This window comes from Conger conger, chromosome 2 (genome assembly GCF_963514075.1).
Source record: "Conger conger chromosome 2, fConCon1.1, whole genome shotgun sequence".
In the NCBI taxonomy this organism is placed as follows: Eukaryota; Metazoa; Chordata; class Actinopteri; order Anguilliformes; family Congridae; genus Conger; species Conger conger.
Genome location: NC_083761.1, coordinates 8046338 through 8059083, shown reverse-complemented (window position 1 = coordinate 8059083; position 12746 = coordinate 8046338). Strand labels below are relative to the sequence as shown.

At 46.2% G+C, this 12746-nt stretch overlaps 1 protein-coding gene across 1 annotated transcript in view; it reads right to left on the bottom strand.

The window, feature by feature from the left end:
- Positions 1–260: 260 nt before the first annotated feature.
- LOC133114395 (sodium/potassium/calcium exchanger 3-like) overlaps positions 261–12746 on the bottom strand; it is an 81475-nt gene continuing 68989 nt past the window's right edge. Inside the window, exons 7-17 of the mRNA XM_061223733.1 lie at positions 12087–12161; positions 10080–10105; positions 9593–9646; positions 9302–9435; positions 8378–8538; positions 7330–7636; positions 6559–6725; positions 6032–6146; positions 4919–5031; positions 1944–2009; positions 261–413 (exon numbers count right to left, since the gene is read on the bottom strand). Coding sequence (XP_061079717.1) covers positions 261–413; positions 1944–2009; positions 4919–5031; positions 6032–6146; positions 6559–6725; positions 7330–7636; positions 8378–8538; positions 9302–9435; positions 9593–9646; positions 10080–10105; positions 12087–12161 — 1371 coding nt within the window. The remainder of the gene's footprint in view (positions 414–1943; positions 2010–4918; positions 5032–6031; positions 6147–6558; positions 6726–7329; positions 7637–8377; positions 8539–9301; positions 9436–9592; positions 9647–10079; positions 10106–12086; positions 12162–12746) is intronic.

The window sequence follows — 12746 nt, the reverse complement described above, 5'->3', positions numbered from 1 at the left end:
CTGTTCACATTAAATCAGGCGGTAGTCATCAACAACAACAACCAAAAAAAAACGAACCCTTTGCGTTCCTCTCCTGCCTGAATGCGTGTCAGACGACACGCCGCCGCCCGGCGCTCCGCAGCGCCTCCTACAGGCGAACGCAGCCGTCGCTCCGTATTGCACCGGGGGGGGGTAAACGGGAGACGGAAACAGCACGGGTAAGAAGCGAAACGTAAAGGTCGGGGGGGGGTGGGGGAGCCCCGCGGCAGCCGGCGCCCGGGTCAGAGGATGCGGCGGCAGGTGGGCAGGTTGACGAAGGTGAAGACGTTGAACTCGATGAGGATGGAGAAGCAGAGGAAGACCGCGTACAGCAGCAGGCACAGCACGCCCAGTCGGCGGTCCAGCACCCACTTATTCAGGTGCACGCCCAGAACCTGGGGGGGGGGGGGGAGAGAGCGTGCTTCACATGTATCTTCGTCTGTTGCTTTTTCTGTTTTTTTTTTTTTAAGATATTTTTTTAGGCCTTTTTCAGCTTTATTGGACAGTATATAGTATAGAGAGACAGGAAGAATGGGGGCGAGAGAGGGGAAGACACGCGATGAGCATGCGGTCAGTGCTCTACAGGCTACGCCACCGAGACACCCAGTCTGTTGCTTTTTCTGTTTTTTTGTTGTAACGGGTCTCTGCTGAAAAAGAGATCTTGATCTCGATGAGAGTACCCGTTTATATAAAGGAATGATAATATACATATATTTAAAGACATGAAAGAGTGGGAGATGGATAAAAGAGAGGGGGAGGGTAGAGGGAGAGAGAGAGGAAAGAACAAGAGAGAAAGGGCAGAGCAGGAGAAACGGAGAGGAGAAACAAACATGTAAACATTGATTTTTCTGTTTTTTGTCGTAACAGGTCTCTGTTGAAAAAGAGATCTTGATCTCGGTAAGACCACCTGTTTAAATAAAGGAATAATAAAAAAAACAGGAGATGAAAGACGAGGAGATGGATAAAAGGAAAACCAGGGGATAGGGGCTAAGAGGAGAGAGAGAAAAGAACAAGGGAATAGGGAGAGAGAAGGCGAGGAAAAAGTGAAAAAGCAGGGATAGGGGGACCACCCAGGTTGGTATTTATCCCGTGTGTATTTATGGAATCATTCTTATGTGCAAGTGTAACGCTGGGCAAAGAAACTCATGTGGCAGACAGCACACTAGTCTATACGATTGACTTTATACATATACTGTATGTACTATATAAGGACAATACTTCTCAAGTAAACATCAGACATGGATCAGCCACATGCTCTAGCACTAACACAGTGAATTGCATCCGAAGAATGTGTTCCTATCCAGATATACACTCAGTGAGCACTTTATTAGGTATTTATTATTTTTAGACTTCTACTGCTCTAGCCTATTCACTTAGAGTTATGATGCGCTGTGTGTTCAGAGATGCTCATCTGCATACCACTGTTGTAATGTGTGGTTATTTGCGTTACTGTCACCTTCCTGTCAGCTTTGACCAGTCTGGCTATTCAGCTCTGACCTCTCTCATTAACAAGACATTTCTGGCTGCAGAACTGCTGCTCAATGGATTTATTTTTTGTTTTTTGCACCATTCTTTGCAAACTCTAGAGACTACTGTGCGTGGAAATCCGAAGAGATCAGCAGTTTCTGAGATACTCGACCCACCCTGTCTGCCACCAACAATCATTCCACGGTCAAAGTCACTGAGATCACATTTTGTAATGCTGCCACACAATTTGGCTAATTAGATAATGGCATGAATAAGTAGGTGTAATAAAGTAAAAATGTTCCTAATAAAGTTATCGGTGAGTGTACGTTTAGAAGAGCCACAGCAGCAGGCATGGGGGGGTAGTGAGAGTGGGAAAATGGCCGCTGAGTTTGGGTATGACTGGTGAGCTGGGTCGGCCGCGGAGAGGCACAGAGAAGCCGGCGTCCATCAGCACTTACTGTGAGGAACACGGACGCCAGCAGAAGCCCCACAGAAAACACCAGCCCTCTGCTGTTCAGGTGAATCTGAGGAGAGGAGACAGGCAGTCGCTCGGTCAAACCAGGGACGCTTTTCTGAAGCTCATTTCCCGGTCGTGCTGACAGACGGTTCTCACTATCATAGGTAATTCAGACCTGTTTTCAATGTAAAGTCAATGGTACGATTGTGGTCAAAATAGTAAAGAAGTAAAGATTTTTTTTTCCCACAAGAAAAATTTTTTTTTTCCCCATGTGCTGTTTTTCATATTGTGTTTTCTAGGACAATACAACAATACTTTATAGACAAGTCAGGACCAGATTATGACACTCTCTCACATGCTTGGAGGAGCTGTAAATTGTACAACATGGCAGCACTGGTAACCTTCCCGGGCTTCAAATCGCTTTTCACGAGCTCATGGATAGTCAGTGGGCACCGTAACGGGGACCCGGTCCATAAATTATGGGTCAAAGGTTTGTCAGTTTTACACACGGTGCTGAAAAGGATCGCTCTGCCCACAGATATGTGAAACGCATTATTTCTGCAAAGCCTTTCTGAATTCCAAGTCGTCTGAGATAAGAATGAAAGGCATTCCGTCATAAAACCATTCTTCTGTGAAAACTCTCGGTCTCGACCGCAGTGTGATGAATACACGCGTGCGTCAAAACACAGGAAATCTCTTAAGTGCTGAAGATCTTCCAACAGGTGTGCAATTTCCTGCTGATGAGTATGCTTAACAGCAAGCAGCACGGTGGAGTTAGCCATTAGATAGCATTAGAACCACACCTGGCCATCAGTGCTTATGAGCTGCATAATACTACTGTAATAATACTGCATAATAATGCTACTCCATGAAGTAGTCAATCTAAATATAACATTGTAACAACAGAATTAATCTGATCAAAACCAAATATACCATTGCTGTTTACAGTTAGATACTGTGTTATTCTTTTTTCATGAAAGCTACAATGTTCTTCAAAACGGAAGCCCCATGTCTCGTGTAAAATGACAATATACATCAATGCGTTCACTTGTGGTCAGAAAAGACATTATTTTCCTGTTTCTGCAGTTTTTGTTGTTGTTTTTATTTACAAAAGTACGGACATGGTCTTTCATATAGTCAGGTACAAGTATACGTGAGTTCCGGCACCCCCTACAGGCAACAAGATGCGAAACCCTATCACATGATCTCCATGGTATAACGCGTGTCAAGTGGAAGTGAGAGATCTTGTCTCTCACTAGCGGTGTGCCAGGGCAGACGAGGTCAGGCCTCGCTCTGACTCTTGCACATCACACGCGCTCTCTGCGATGACCTACTTCCCTTGCGAAGCTCAAAGCCTTCCCAGCGGGGCGATATCAGAGATTCGGCAACGTTTCTGCCGAGGCCTGGCGCACGCTCCTCTGGAGCGAACTGCGGATCGCTTTCACCCCCCCCCCCCGCGGCCCCGACGCCCCACACGTGCGTTTCATTACGCCGCGCTCGGCTGCAGGTATCCGCACAAAGCCGCGGAGCGCTCCGACGTCTTGCCTTATTGCTTTTCTTTTTATTCTTTCATGGCGTATCCGTCTTTAACCCTTCTTAACACGCCTTAGTCCCAGTCTTAACATTCTGTATACTCCCCTTGTCCTAAGGGTAGAAAATGACCCGCCTCCACTAAACCCCTAAAATAAAGCAGCTTAATAGAATTTTAAACCCTAAAATCTATTTTGCATGAAGACACAACCTGTCACTCATCAAAAACCTCGTCATCGAATTTCAAGTCGTAAAAAGATCATTTAGGGGGTTTTCTCTGCTGTTAAGCATATTGGCGGGTCATTTTTGACCCTGAAGACAACACAAGGGTTAACCACAGCTGGAGGCAAATTAATTCTGCTGAGATCGGCAGAGTAAAGCCCCAAACAAGCTCAGTCTCCTTTCAATAAAAACACAGAGTAGAAAGTTTCAATAGGGAAATAGGGGAAAAATAAATAATGCTCATGCGCATTCCGTCGTGCCAGAATGACACGGGATATTTGATCAGTCCACAGGTTTCAACTCTGCATTCCACCTCTGGTTTGCAGGTAAATAACGCAGGTACTCGACTGACATCTGGAGTCAGTCTGCCACTGCTGCGCTCACAGAAGAATTTTGAAGGTATGCGCCCGGTTATTTTGTTTTGAACTGGCTGCAGAGCGACTGTGCATTCCGCTGCAGAAGGCGGAGCTAACGCAGACAGACATTGAGAAGGCGGAGCTACAGCTGACAGACAAGGGCTGCTTCTCAAAGTGAAGGCAGGTTGCCTTGACGCCTCGTTGTCTCGCTGCCTGATTGGTCACTGTCCTTCAAAGGCAGCACCAGAGCAGAGCGTAGTGAGACGCACTTTGACTTTGAAGGCAGGAAGACAATATGAGACAAATTAACGTGATAACATGATGACAAGCAATTTAGCTGCCTAGTTCATGGAAAGCCCACAGAGCCTTAAACATATTAAATAACGTTATTTTAGTGTGTTAAGTAATGAAAATGTAGTTTAAAAAACATAACTACAACAAAATATCGAGCTCTCAGTATACATTCACTTGTGGACAAGCTCTTTTACAGTTCCGTGTGAACTCCACTGCTGTTTTCAGCTGCCATTAATTTTAACGGAAGGAAGAAGGCTGAGGTTAATCACAAAGAACTATGGGATATTCTACATGCACACTGCCTTCAAGATCATCCAAATTAAGGCACCATAGAAGGCATCATTTTTTGCAAACTTTCAAAAGTCACTTGATGCCTTCCTGCCTTAGAATACTGCCTAAGAAGGTGGCATTTTTGCCTTTTGAGGCAGGCATTGAAACGCGCACATTGAGAAAGCGCAGGACACACACACATTGAGAAAGCGCAGGACACACACACATTGAGAAAGCGCGGGACACACACACATTGAGAAAGCGCAGGAAACACACACATTGAAAAGGCGTGGTGTAAACTCACATAAGAGCCGTAGTCAATGGCCAGCGTCTGCAGGGCCCAGGGGAGGCCCAGCCCGACCAGGATATCGAACACGTTGCTGCCGATGGAGTTGGAGACGGCCATGTCTCCTAGACCTGGGAGGGGAGGAGGGAAGGGGGGCAGTCCCACATCAAGAGAAATGTCTGTACTGACTGAAGTTGCGAGCATGAAAAAAAAGTGGGTAGTTTATGGGAATGTCAAAAAACAATAGAACAATAACATGAAATCATCACAAGAATGTTCCCTTTCTCTTCCCAAGTACACAGCCTTCCAGAAGAAATAGGATTGCTATCGAATGGCGGAATGTCGGAATAACTGAAGCCAGTGTAGTTAAATAAACAGAAGAGAGAGAGAAATGGACATGCCGCTTTTCCCTTTTTTTTGCATTATAAGCCTCAACCCCCTCCCCTGACACACACACACACACACACACACACACACTTTATCATCTGCTGACACCAGCCGTGCATGGGAATCACTCCATGGGAACATTCATGGGCAGAGTGCTCCCCCAGCCGGAGTTCACAGTGCAGGCCAAAGTAGAATGTACTTCCAGGTCACCCATAACCCAATCAGGAAGCATAAGCCTCACATGACCACAGGGAACAGGAAATTACCCGTTGCCACTCCTCAGAGCCTCAGTGTGGTACTGAACCAATGCTATTAAATCCTTGATAAAATCACACCTTCCCAAGGAAAGCCTGCATTCCTAGAACGACTTGATTTATTCATTTTTAATAACTCAGAGCACCTACGGCACATTAAATTCCCACAAGGACAGGACAAAATGAACTATTAATAAAACATTTCACAGAACAGAAATGTACTTTAAATATTAAAAAGACAAACAGTCTGCCACAGCTTCCAATTGTATGAATGGCACTTACACTGAATTTACAGTATTTAGACTACATTTACAGTATTTAGTCTACATTTACCTTGCATTTACACAAGATTTACACTGTATTTACACTACACTGGGCCTTCACTCCGGCTGTGGCCCTTCCGTAGATGATTCCCTGGGCGTATACGCGTGGGGGAAAGCCAGGCGTGTACCCTGGTGTGTGCCCTGGCGTGTACCCCAGGTGTGCCTACCTTGCCGTGCCACGATGAGACTGGCCATGCAGTCGGGAACACTGGTGCCCGCTGCCAGGAACGTGATGCCCATGATGACATCAGGAATGCCCAGCGTGTAGCCAATCACTGTCACCTGCAGGAAAAACAGACACGTTAGTCTACACGGAGACACCACAACCAAATAACAAACAACAATAACATAAGCTAGTTTTCATCCTCTAATGGGCCAACACAAGCACGCACAGTCCTCTTCTGTGCAAGTATTAAAGCTGACAAATGGACACAAAATGCATAAAAGCTTTGGATACTCAATGAAGGCTTCCATTAGAGCAAGGTGAAGACTGTGATTCAAAGTCAGGGATAGGTTGATGATCAAAGTTAGGGTTTCTTGGTTCAGATCTCGGTCAGAGTTAGTGTTAAGGATCAAATCTGAGTCGGAGTGAGGGCTAAGCCACGTATCTGGGTTAGGACAGAACCACAGATTGGGGTCATAGGTGAAGGTCAAAGGTCAGTGTTTGCACCAAGCATGTCCGGGGGTCCCTCACCATCCAGACCATGATGTAGGAGAAGCCGGCAATCCAGAGTGTGGAGGCGATGAAGGAGACCATGAACCAGCGCTCCCAGCGCGGATTGGTGCAGTTGGGCACAGTGCAGAACAGCAGTAGGCACAGAGGCCACGCCACCAGCCATTTTAGCTTGTTGCATGCCCCGGCTGAGGAGCAGAGGTTGGAGGTCAGAGGTCACGTGGAAGGGAGGGACGGGTCCCACACACAGGGTGCGTCACAATACCCCCAAACAATATCCTCCTTTAAAGCAAATATAGTTTGAAGACAAAACAAATAAATTGCCTATATCTGAAAATAGCCATTACAGTCGTAATTGTTTAATAACAATGTAATGGTTCGCGTTTTCTTTAACATATTGTGAAAAGTTGCAATATCTTGACAATCTTGATAATATATTTAAAAAAAACTATTTTTCCATAACAGCTATTGCCTCACCATTTAATTTCTCACTGAGTTATCTCTGAGTTCCTTTGTCAGCCTATTTAAATATCACACTTGATAATTCGCACACATGGGGTTACCAGTTAGTTAGTGATGATGATTAGCGGCTTCTGTGTTAATAACAGGTTAATGTAACGTTGAGTTGTTTTTCTGTGTTTAATTCCAGGTATTCAAGGACTGTTGCCCAGCATTGATGCAATGGCACTATGCATAACATACTTTGCCTTATTGAACTGAAGTTGTAGAAATGCATAGGCCCATAGCACTGGCGGACATATTGAATCGAGGCCCATATGAGACTAAGCCTACCTGGGGGGTGAAAGGGTAGTAACGGTCCCTCGTTCTCCTCCTCCTCTTCCTCCTCCTCCTCGTTATTTTCGTTGTCCTCGTTCTCGTTCTCCGTCTCGTTCCCAGCCTCCACCCCTCCTCCCCCTCCTCCTCCTCCTCCTCCTCCTCTTCCTCCCCCACGGTCATCCTCCCCTGCTGCGCCCCGGTGCCCATTCAGCCCCCGATCCGCCCCGCCCAGCCCGTTCTCCACCCCCCGCCGTCCCGGGACCCTCACGGTCACCTCTGAGTCCCCGTTACTGAAGGACCTGCTGCTGATCAGACGCTGCCTCTGGAAGGACATACAAACACCAATAACCAATAATCAATTAACAGTAACCAATAATCAATAAACAATAATCAATATTCAATAAACAATAACAAATGAAAATGGCCCACTTGAACTCAGAAGCAGTAGCTTTCATTACAATTATTATTATTAAATTGAGCTAGTAAAATAAGTACAGTGCAGTATGTAAGTATGTATTTGCACAGTGGAACTTATGCTCTTTTGACTCTGTGCTCCAGCACTTTTAATTTGAAATGAAACCATGAATATTATGTAAAAGTGCAGACTGTCAGCTTTAATTTGAGGGTATTTACATCCATATCGGGTGATTTGTATAGGCACTGCATCTTTTTTTTTTACCGAGTCCCTCCATTTTAGGGGACCAAAAGTAATTGGACAGTTGGCTTCTCAGCTGTTTCTGATTTGTCCGGTGTATTTAATCAGTTCCTTAGTGCAGGCATAAGAAAGCTTTCAGTATCTAGTATTGATACTAGGCTTTTGATCAACACGAGGACCGGAGTTTCAAAAGTTTTCAAGAAGCCATTATGAGGCTGAGGAATAAGAGAAAAACAGTCAGAGACCAAAATAAACAGTTTAGAACATCATTATTTCCAATCCAATGTGCTGGAGTACAGAGCCTAAACAACCAAAAATGTTTCACTGTCCTTATTAACTGCAGTGTATCATAAGAAGTTGGCAGTAAATCCTGAAATGGGCTGACCCCCCCCCCCCCCCCCCCGTTACCTCGGTGATGAGCATGCGGGAGGCCATGGTGAGGCGGGTTCGAGGGGAGAAGTGGCTGGTGATCATGATGCGCATGCCGGCCTCGGAGAAGGACAGCTGGTGGGGGTAGGCCGACAGCAGCTCATCCACCATCAGCACGGACGGCTTGCGGTGGAACGTGGCTAACGGGGGTCAAACCGGAGGGGGGGGGGGGGTGAAGAGATGAGAAGATTAGGGCTAGGCATGCAGCTTTCTACATGTTCAACAAGCTGCCTGCACCTGAGATCAAGGAGAAGGGCATGTTGTCATAAAGAATCTGGGAGTAGCACGTCTGATCCTGGATCAGTTTTCTCCTGGACACACTGACCTGATACATTATGAGCTACAACACAGAACTGATCCTAGATCAGCACTTACATTTCACATTTGCTCAACACCGGCACAGGTTCATGCAAACACACATACACACACACACTCACACTTGTAGCCATGCATGCATACACACACACACATGCAGCCATGCATGCATACACACATACACAAACACACAGCCATGCATACACACACACACAAACACACACACAAACACATACACACACCCACTTGCCCTCAATTACTCACACATGTGAGGATACACACGTGAGGGAAAACATGAACACACATGCACAATAAAAAAGCACACACACGCACAACCACGATGTGCTAATCTGAGCTAGCATCTCTGTATTGCCCATAGAAATCACATTAAAGCACGAAACACAGTCTCAGCCCCAGAAGCCCCAGAGAGGAGAGAGGCTCCAGAGAGAGAAGGCTCCAGAGAGAGAAGGTTCCAGAGAGAGGAGGCTCCAGAGAGGGGAGATTCCAGAGAGAGGAGGCTCCAGAGAGGGGAGGCTCCAGAGAGAGGAGGCTCCAGAGAGAGGAGGATCCAGAGAGGAGGCATTGTACCTTTCTTCAGCAGCACCACGGTGGCATCACAGTTGGCGCCGTCGTCGTTGTCCGCGTTGCCGGTCGTACCGTTGGCCAAGTTCACAGAGCTCTTCTTCTGCCGCTCGAAATAACGCTGCATCCGTGAATTGAACCTTCGAAAGAGATTGTTACCGTCATCCAATACATGTAATGCACTAGTACACATGTCTGCTCAATACATTCATAAATCTAAAAATGTTAAAGTGAAATTGTCGAGGATGGGTCAATCAACAGATTTTCAACTGCGGGAAATTTGGGACACACACTTACTTCATGATCAGTATGTAAACCAGGTACATCAGGACCAAGATGAGTGACTCCCAACTGAAATCACAGATATCTTAATTAACAAAGCCAACAACCCTTTGAAGAGAAGAGTGTTTTGGAGTTCTAGAACGCCTTTGCTTTCAAATTACAGTGGGTGGTGACTGTTACATCAGCATTAAGAACATTGTTAAGAGTTAAGAACATTGAGAACATTGAGAACATTCTATTCACATGAATATAATTACACGTAAATATCACTATTTGAGAATCAAAATCAGCTTCACTTCAGACAAGGATCACAGAAATTAAAGGTGGAACAGTGATGTCACCCAACACTCTGTGGACCATGCGGTGCTTAATTTCACTGACTCCTCCTTAAGGGTTCATCCACACAGTGAGATTCACCCTGCCTGTAACTACACCTAGGCAAAAGTTGAAATTTACACTAACTTCCTAAAGACACACCACAAGAGAAATGGCTCGTACATACCAGGAAACTTTTTCATCGTGGATAAACTATAAAGAGAAAGAGAAAGAAAGATGGTTCACAGTTCACAGGAAAACTGAGAAATATCACAGCCTATTCCGTCATCCCAAGTCGTGCCAGTATTAATGACATCACTATTATGACATCACTAGCAGTGAAATCACGGGAAAGCCAGCCTTTCCTGTACAGGTTCAAGGCAGATACTTTTTTTATCTGAAATTGCCAAGCATTTGCTGTGAGCTCCAGTGGTGCAGCAATCAACAGCATGAAGTGTTAAAACTGCATTGCTCACGGCAACGCAGGTCCACCTTGTGTTCATTTCTTGTGCTGCTGATTGGCCTGACTGTCTTCACACCTGACTCCCAGGTAAAGGGAGAGTGGGAAAATGAGCAGTTCTCAGCCCTGGAGGACCGTGATTAAATTATTCCGGCTGTATCCATTACAACATGTTTTCTGGGCTAAGGGAAAATAATACAGAGAACCTTCCCCCCAAGCTGACAGACACTCCAAGTCAGCTCCACATTTACGGACAGAGCACTCTCCCCTTGGCCTCTGTGCTTCACGCAGTGTTACTAGACTACCACCAGGGGGCAGAACTGCTCTAGAGGTTCTGTCCTCAAAAAACAAACTGGCAACAGGGACAGCAAGCTCGGAGTGGATTCTTCCAATAAAGCTCCAGTTTGGAGCTAATCTATAGTAAGACAGAGAAACGTAGAGGGGGATCTGGCTAGAAATCCCAGGGATGGTCTTCCGTTCATTTTGTGGGTTATTGCAATTCTGTTCTCATCAAATACCCGGCTTACTGAAATGATAATCCATAAAGCCAACTGTCTGTCAGGGAGAAAATCATATAATTTCATATATGTGGAGTTTAGTGCGCTATGCCTTTTCTTAATTCCACATTGCATAATTCAATTTGGGGAATCCCATGAATGAAAATGTAATGAAATCTGTTTCTACATCACAGATTTCTTAGATAAATAGGAACAGCCTGCTACTGTGCTCAGATGAATGCTAATATTTAGTCAAGGACTAAATTGTAGTAAAATTAGAAGAAAAAAAATCCGCACTGCAAACACACTAAATTCCAAAAACTAATTCCAAAAACCGGTCTAATGTATTACATCGATGCCCGACCTAAAGGTGCAGGTGAAGAAATAAGTAAAAAGGAACAAGAGGCAATGTTTCAGCTAAATGCTTTCACCGTTACGCTGGGCTACATTAGACAGACGCCGTGTGAGCTGTGTGTTCGTTTTCGAGGCGTTACTGCAGCCACTGGACCGGTTCTTCGCGCTCCCACGCCGTACCCGTTGACTGAACCGGCCATTTCATCTTTTTGTGCGGTTCCTGGCGGAGGGCTGGTTCGAGGGTGTGTTCAGGGAGGCTTCCAACGCCGCCTGACTCAGCCCCCCGCCATACGGCCAAATGTGACAGAACTGCACTCTCACTCAATCATAGACACTGTACAGACACCCCCCTCTCACACACCGAACCCTTTGAGAGGAGGGATGCAGGGAAAGCCATTACCCCAGGCCAATGTGCAAGCCCCACCCGACTCTTCCCCTTTGTAGCGGTAACAACGATGACCACGTCAAAGTTTTACGGACAACTGTGATCATTGCGATAAAAACAAACAAAGCGATATGAGTCATAATTACAGCACGTGACACCCTTTGATGCGTGATTTTTACATCTTGATGACATTATGAAACATGTGGTCCTGCATATGGCGCTTTGGGTGTCTGGTTATGGGATTAATTATACAGAAAGAATCACTAATTCCCTCGAGGGGCGAGAACTTCCGGTTTTTCACCTGTCCTCTACCTGAGAGAGAGTCAGGTGTGGAGACAGTAGCACAAATTGTACAGTTAATAACCTGGGAGAAAGGAAAACCGGGGCTGGATTTGGATTTGAGGGTGCCTGGGGATACAGGCGGGTTCCCCTGGGAATGGCTCCCCCTGGTGGTAACGTCAGGCCCCTGCAGGCGGGGGGGGGGGGGGGGGCACTCACCGCGATGAGAGCGGCCACGGAGAGCGTGTAGAACGCCGAGTCCCTCAGGAGCATCCAATGGGAGAGCCGCACAGCCTGGAGCAGAGGAGAAGAGTCGGTCAAAACGGACGCCGCCCGACGCCAACGGACCAACATCGAAAGGCCAGATCGACCGAGGATCCCCCCTGCCATATGCCGCCATTTTATTTTTTTACTCGTCAAAAATAATTTACTAGTTATTTATAACTACATTTTCAGTTTCCACATCAATGTAGCAATCATATGCAGTCCCAAACCTGCATGTCTTTGGACTGTGGGTGGAAACCCACGCAGACACCGGGAGAACATGCACACAGAATGGGCGGGGCGGGTTCAAACCCAAGACCTGGGGCTCACTTCTCCATAGTGGGACACTGTGGATTGGTGTTGGGTACCTTTACTTCCAGCCTGCCCTTGCAACAGGCAGATCACCGTTCCAATGATACTATGGAAAGAACTTGATCAGTGGGGTCCAGTCTTATCCGAAAAAGGGCCGGTTTGGGTGCAGGTTTTTGTTTTAGCCCAGCACTAACACCCCTGATTCTACTTATCAAGACCCTCACTGAAGACCATGATTAGTTGATTAGTTGACTGAGGTTTTGTAGCGATCGGCAAAAATGAAAACATGCTCTCCCACTGGCC